At 29.2% G+C, this 8,016-nt stretch overlaps 1 protein-coding gene across 6 annotated transcripts in view; it reads left to right on the top strand.

Annotated features, from left to right (window-relative positions):
- Window positions 1–8,016, top strand: part of LOC117179159 (reticulon-1-A) — a 123,640-nt gene that overhangs the window by 93,527 nt on the left and 22,097 nt on the right. The window contains exon 1 of one of the 6 annotated variants that reach the window (XM_033370863.1): window positions 3,422–3,598. The exons of the other annotated variants lie outside the window; for them this stretch is intronic. Within the exon in view, the coding sequence (XP_033226754.1) occupies window positions 3,541–3,598 (58 nt within the window). The 5' untranslated portion in view covers window positions 3,422–3,540. Of the gene's footprint in view, window positions 1–3,421; window positions 3,599–8,016 lie in introns of those variants that run through there. 6 annotated transcript variants of the gene reach the window in all.

Here is an 8,016-nt window from a genome sequence, read left to right as displayed (position 1 = left end):
AGGGATTTCCCGCTTATTATGCGCATGAATCTCATGTCAATTGCGTTAATTTTACTCTTATCTTTTTCTTGATAAGTCCATGTCTCGCTACCGTATAGTAATCATTAAAAATAAGATTTGTATTTTATTTTGCAATATCTGAATAAGGAACTCCAGGCCGATGTACATAAATAAATATAATATACATTTTATATAATAGAGTTTAACGTAATGTAGATAAGTTCGCATTTTCGACGTAATCAAGTGCGAATAATAAGATAGGTGATGAGAATGTGTTCGTTAAAGCCATAGGAGTTTTAACAAAAGAGAATTCACAATCAACAAATAACAGTTGTCGATGCTTTGACCTTTAATCTAAAAGGCTTGCATACAAATGTGGGGTAAATACAGACCGAGCGCGTAGCGCGAGTTGAATGCATCATCGAGCGCGAAGTGCGAGACAAGAACACAATCGAGAGCGAAGCGCGCGAAGGAAGCACGTGTGATGAGAATTTGCCTGCTGCGCGGGCACATTTTTTTTATTTTTTGAAAAGTAATATTACCTTATGAAAACTAGGATATTTTAAACTTGCAAGATAGTAACTAACCTCTGTAAATGATAGAAAGTTATACTCCGTTTATTTTTAATTTTTAGAAGCAATAATTTATAAGACACTTATGTTATTAAAATCATACGTATCTTAAAAGTTAAGCCTTAAAATACAAAGAAACATAATAGGATTGTCTGTTCTTTAACGAGAGTTGTTTTTGCCTTTCAAGGACAGTACGACTCCAGTTAGCACTAGTATTAGGTTACATTGTTTTTTAATAAGACCCAGACTCATTTTCAGACAACGTTGTAAAACGGCTACTCGCTTTATGCAAAAAGATGGTATTTTACCATTTTTACATTCTCATCAGAGAAGGTATTAGATTTGTGTCAAATTTGACCCCCCTAGTTTTTGTCAAACTTCCACGTTTTGAGAGCCCCTGAATCCGAAAAACAGGTTTTTACGAATGTGTCTGTCTGTGAGCACGATAACTTTTGAAAAAATTAATCTATCAGATTACCTTTCGGTACACACGTTGAGTGTCTTGAACTAAAGGTCAAGTTCGTTAGCTAGCTATTTTAGATAAAAATTCAAGAAGTCGGCACATTTTGAATATTTTTGAGACCACTTTTTTCAAAATTCAAAAATTCTCTGTACGGTTATTCATAGTATTCAAAATGTCAAACAATTGATCCTAATCATTTTTTCAACAAATCAAAAATTACCAGAGTTATAGCATTTACAAAATTCCAAAAAACACACGAAAATGAAAAATTTATACAAAATAACGCGCGATATGAAAAAAAAGTCAAGAAAAGAAAATTGTTGCTTTTTGAATGAGATTACCATACAACTTTTTGAATTTTCTTGAAAAATAAAAAATTCAAATTTTGACAGCATGCAAAATAATGAAAAATCCAAAAATGTTATTTTTTGCCAAACTATGCAAAATACGGTAAAAGCTCAATACACTAAAATTTTTCATTTGAAAAAAATCTACCAAATTTTTTTTATTAAGGCTGCTTAAAAGGGCCAAAACCGGACCTCTAAACTGTCTTTAAACAATCAAAGAAACTTTAATTATTTATACAATGTTTCTGAAGTAATTTTAGTACTTTTATTATTAGATATTATGCAAAGATTTATGAAAGAAGCAAAATGTCGTTCGAAGGCGTAGTTTAAAAAAGTTTACATGTAGTTTTATATCTTTGGCATACATTTTATCATTTACAAACTAATGTTTAATAATTCAACACTGAAAATAATGTCTAAGGTATATGAAACAAGCACATTATAAATTGGCAACCTCTTTTAGACAATGTTTTTTTCAAATAGCATGGGTCCTAAATCGGGGGAATTCAAACGTAAATAATCAGAACTGTATGAATAATTTCTGTTGTATTCTTCTCCGTAGTAAAAAATATTTAATTTCGTCCGTTTTTTTATCTAATACACATAATGATTTAAAATTGATTAATAACTACAATGTCAGCAATCCGTTACACCTCTGTCTCTCGCTCTCTTAGTCTTAAACCATTATATGAAAGCCGCCTCCAAAACCATATTATTACTTGTTTTGTACGATTTTTTGTTCTGGAATCCCTTTCCGTTTTTGGTCGGGTATTTTTTCCAGGTATTTTGGTATTCCGAAAAAATTATTGCCGATTTATTGTCAATTAAAAAAATCTTATCAAACAAATGTTGGAATACATGAATTAGCGTGATCGTAGGTCAGGGAAAACCTGGGAATCAGGAACAAGTAGGGGAATTTCATTAGTCATGGAAGAATCAGGGATTTTGAAAGAAATCTTGCCAAATTAAGGGAATTTCTATAAGACGCACTTTAAATAACTTTCAATGATAAGCACATTTTTAATTCTTAATTTTGTAATTGGTTTATTCCGTATATAAAAGATTCTATTTCAAAAATTTTATAAAATTAAGATTTTTGTCTTAAATTATTAATGGTCAGGGAAAATGAAAAATTGGCAGTGGAAAAGTAGGGAATTTTGAAAATGAAGTGTCTTTTGGTATAATATTGTTTTTCGAAATTTTTCTGCCTTTCGATATCTTTTCTCAATCGCTTCCTCCTGAGGAACATATTTCTTTGTTTTAGTAGATATTTTAACTTTTTTTGTTTAAAATATCAACTGTTACATTTTTCGTTGAGAATTGAGAATTCATATTTTGTTTTTGAAAAATCAATTTTCTTTTAAAAAATTGCTCTTTTTCGCTTCAAAATTAAATTATTTGGTAAAAGTGAACTATTTTGTTAAAAGTTTGTCTCTTTTTCTATAAATTTCAACGATTTAGTTGAAAATGCAACTTTTTTTTGTAAAATTTGTCCTTTTGGATTGCAAATTCATCTCTTATAGTACAAAAGCCATCTTTTTGGGGGGAATTAAATACATACATTTTTTAATCTGAAATTGTTTTATTCCATTTATAAAAGATTATATCTGAAGGAAAAAAAAATTGTATGGGAAAAATAATAGAATTTTGAAAATTAAGTTTTGCAGCCGTGACTTCCGTCAAGTGCTGCCACCTGCGATTTTATCCACTGTTCGTTCTTCCGTGGTTTCCACCACGTTTTCTCTGTCGTGTATCAGTCTCGCTGGTTTTTTCTTTTTCCTCTGGTTGCTCTGGCTTCTCTTTGCATCGACTGCTTTCTATCTTTTCCTCTCTTTCTCTGGCTCTCTCTTTCTCTCTTCTTGTCTCTCCAGCACCCACGTCCTCTCACGCGTACCCTCACGCACAAACGCATACTATCTCATTAAAACGTACACTGTCTTATTCAAACTCACACATTCATATTTTCTCCACGAAAGCTGCCCGCGAGAAGTCCACGTACTCCACGTCCACCAAGCACTCTTGGGGCACTCTCAGGCACTCTTAATTTGCCAGTCAGGTTAGTCGTGCGTTCGGACTCGTTCTCGGGAGTAATACCTTCTACCTCATGAGCATTTTCTCGTGAAATTCAGTAGGAATATTTTTTCAATTTACGAGAAACATGGTTCGCCGAAATTCCCCAAGACAATCTGTTGAGGATCTCCCTGAAAGGGGCCCTGGTGAGTTTCAATTTTCATTTACAAAAACATTGCCCCAGCTTTTACATTTTCATTTTACGCGTTACAATTCGCAACTTTATGACAGACAAGCATACCGTTGTTCGGCAATACGAGTCTCATATGGAACATATGGTTGACGGATGTACACGTGGTGACCAATAACATTGAAATTACCTCAAAGATATTTTTTTTTGGGCTTTTCCATTTAAATGGAGGATTAAGGATTATTAAAGTTTTATGTGTGATACATTTTTTAATTTATAATACAATTTTTAGTAGATATTGTAGGTGAGAGACTATAAGAGAATCCAGGCTGACAAATTATTTTTTTTGTAAGTGTGAATTATTAAAAATAAACATTTTCTTAATTTCAATTTTGAAGTTATTAATATATTTATTGAATATCTTATGATTTTTTTTATAAATTCCAAATAGTATTTTAATTTCTTATGGCCTTATGTAATAATAGACATTGCATCCAAGATTAAATCTGGGACCATATCATCAGAAACTGGGGGATAATAATAGCAGATGATGTGCTTACAGTTTTTCATTTAACGCTTGTGCAGTCCATAACTTGACATTGTTTTTTTTTAAGTTTAAATTTGTTTAAATAAATTTGAAGGCTCCATATTAAAAAAGAAATTGAAAGCGTTTAATTTTCAAGGCTGTGACTTTAAGAACTTTACAATTGAAGGTTCGGGAAATTTATTTAACAGGGGAAAAATCGGAAGTTTCATTTAGGATCGGGAATTTTTTTCTTTGGTCAAAAATTTACGTTTTTCTGCTTTATCGTATTTAAAATTTTTTTACTCGAGAATCAAAGAAAGGAAAATCTTTTCAAAATATTACAAAACTAGTGCGAATTTCGATTTTTTCTTAGAATTAAAATAAAGTTTAATGTAATAAACATGTTACAATGTTGCTTCGAAACAGTTAGAAATTTAGAGGAGATCTTATCTCTAGGATAATAATAATAAATTTCAAACTAATATACATTATGAAAAAATCGGCCGAAACAATATTTAAAATTTTCTGGCGTTTTTGTTTCAACTTTCAACTTATGTTGCACCATGAAAGTAAGTTTTAACAATTATAATGGTGATAAGTTAGTGTGATTTGATAGAAATGACCTTTTAATTTTTCTGAAAGATTGTTAAAAATGTTTATTATATTCAATTTTAGTAAACTACAAGAAACATGAGAATAAATTTCCAACATTTCTTTTGCAATATCTTTTTAAAAAATTGTCAAAATAACTTTATCCTGGTTCATTTTATAGATAATTCCGATAACTTTCAACCTATATAAGATAAATAATGTTAATTCTCATTTAATTAACATTAAAAGAACTTAGGCAATTATCGATAAACAGGTGGTGTCATGCTTCTGATCGGCAATGCAGTTTCGATTAATAATTATCACTTTAGCCCGTGATTGAGGATAAGTTTGTCACGTGTAAATAATTTTTTCTTCGCGACATAAATTTTGAGTAAATATAAATTCAGTTTGAATAAAGTTTAGTTTTTCAAGATTTTAATTTCTAAAATTTTAAAATCGAAGAAAGACTCCTAATTTACAAAATTGTTTACTTCCTTGATTTAGAGGATTCTAAAATTAAACGTGTTAAAGTTTGAGAAAGTTGCAGCTTAAAGGCTTTCGAAATTCTATTTTAAGTTCATTCGAAATCCACAAATTTAAATTGAAATGCATTTAAATTGGAATAAGAGTTCCTGCTTCAAAGCTTTTGAGTTCAAAATTGTAATCATGTATTTTTTTTTGTGTGGATTTCCACAAGTTATATTTTTTATTTTTAAGCTTTCGATTTTTCTGTTAAATTGTTTTCTTTGTCATAGAAAAATAGTTTTAAAAGTGGCTCAAAACCCAAAAGCGCGCGAAGTAAACCTGAAACTGTGACTTTATTTTCTGGTCAGTAACTTTTTTAATTCTCATAATTTTAATAGAACAATTTTATTTTTTTAATTAAAGGATTTCCAATAAAGGCCTTGATAGTTAAAGAATTTTTCATTTATAACATTAGAAATGAAATCATTTTAGCTCGAAACATGATAAATTAGATCAAATTCAACCATTGTTGTTTGAACCCTTCTATAAATTGAAGACAATTTTGCAAATTCAATCATTTAAAATTCAAGTAGTAATAAATATTGGACAGTTTTGAATTGAAATGTTCAATAATTTAGTAATTTTACGTTTAAAGCCTTCCAGATTTCAGAAGAAATTGATTTTTCATCGTTTCGAAATTGAAAGTTTTAAGATTCTGCAAATTTATTTCAAATTGAAAGCCCTGATAACTGTTGAATAATGTTGAAAAATTAAAATCGTTTAAAGTTCCGGAATAATAAATTAAAGCATTTTAATACTTCAAAAACTATTATTTCCAAACGATGAAAACCTAACAATTCCAGATTAATTTTTTTTATATTGAACAGTTTTCATTTTGGAATGATTTTAAATTGAAACTATTGAAAATTTTACAATAAGTTACATAATTTTATACTGTGTAGTAGCATGCAGTAATACAATTGTACTGCAAGAAACTGTTTCAAATGTAAATCGATACATTTCAAACAATTTTCAGATTGAAATTTTTTAAATGTTTCACAGTAAAGACCGTCTTGTTTGAAATTTAAATTATTTAAATTTTCATTAGAAATTGTTCAATTTTGAAGAATTTTGAGGTATCTTCTATTATTAGCTCGTGCCCCAAATACGCCAAGTTTCCCATTGATTTAATGTGGGAAAAAGTAAAAACCATTTTTTACATCAGATATTTGGTTCTAAATTCAACAATTTTGTTAAAAAGTTATCCATTTACTTGAGAATTCTTCTTGTTTTCTTAAAAACTAACGTGTTTTTTTTGTTTGAAAATTCGTCTTTCTTTGGTAGAAATGTAATCCTTTTGCTTGAAAATGTGACTATTTTGTTGAAATTTCGTTTTTATTGTTTAAATTCAACTGTTTTTTATTTTTAATTCAAATAATTTTTGTTTGAAATATTACCCATTGGATTTTTGGTTGAAAATTCTTCTTTTTAGGTTTGAAATTAATTGTTTTTAAATTAAAATTCAACTACTTTGTTAAAAATTTGACTGTTTGGCTAAAAATTAACTTTTTTGTTGACAATTCAACTGTTTGGTTGCAAGTTTATCTAATAGCAACTACTCGTTGGTTCAGAAACACGAAACAGCCTTCTGTTGATTCTACTGAACAGAATAGTACGAACGCTGACTATCTGTTCAGTAAAATTAACTGTATAACACTCTGACGCTCCTGACTTAAACTATAAGCCTCTCTGATCCGCTGACTGGCAGCCGATCGAGTGTGACACTGTTTGTTATATTAATTATTATGGAAGATATTTTAAATGAATACTATTGCCGTTAAAAAGCAGCTGCGATTATGCCATCGTCTGCTTGGAAAACACGGATTGACTCCTAAATTCGAATTGGGCCATGGTTAGAACCTGGAGTGTGTAAACCAAAAAATTAGAATATTCAGACCATATAATTCTAATTTGTAATTAATTTTATTTTTAATTTTAGTTCTGTTTGATTTTTATTTTAATTTTATTTTCAATTCTAATTTTACCTTCAAAAAGTGACTTTTACATGAATAAGTTTTTTGAAAATTCAGACATTAAATTTTTGAAAAAAAATATGAATAATACATTTAGTAATATAAAATATCTTATTTTCATACTTTTGGTGTGAACCGAAAAATTAGAGTGTTCAGACCATATAATTTTAATTTGCATGTGCTTAAGAATCCATTCCTGGTTTTTCAAGCTGCTGACAACTAGTCTCGATAGGTGAATGGTTAGGCTCGTTGATTAGCGTGCGTTAGGTTACGCGTCGAATCCCCCCCCCCCCCCCCCCCCCCCCCCGTTGCGTGCGAAAATTTAATTGTTATTTAAGCGTTAAAAATTACGATGTACCAATTACTCATAAGTAGATGCATGTATAGCTTGAAAAAATCGACTAAACACGCGTTCAGAAGATTCTACAGTCGTAGTCGTATAAAAAATTTTTTTAAACACCTTTCATTTTTGTTAAATAAAAGTTCGATCTTTCGAAAAGTTTTTTGTAATTAAGAAAAATACTATGCACGTTTTCAAATAAAAATTTTCTTCTTGAAATATATATTTTGTTCTTTTTAATTCAAAAAATTATTTTTTTAAAACTTTTAACTCAAAAAAATTATTTGTTACGAGTGGTTGTTTATTTTATTTTAAATAATTTCCTGTCAGCAATTTTGGAATTCAGTAATATTATAAACAGTCGGGAATTTTATTTCGTGTTTTTTATATTTATAATATATTTTTTATATTTATATTTATATTTTTTTATATTTTTTATATTCATAAGAAACGGTACGATTTTACCAAAAATCTCCCCT

This window comes from Belonocnema kinseyi, chromosome 8 (assembly GCF_010883055.1).
Source record: "Belonocnema kinseyi isolate 2016_QV_RU_SX_M_011 chromosome 8, B_treatae_v1, whole genome shotgun sequence".
NCBI lineage: Eukaryota > Metazoa > Arthropoda > Insecta > Hymenoptera > Cynipidae > Belonocnema > Belonocnema kinseyi.
The sequence above is the reverse complement of the archived record's forward strand: the minus strand, read 5'-3'. Positions and strand labels throughout refer to the sequence as shown.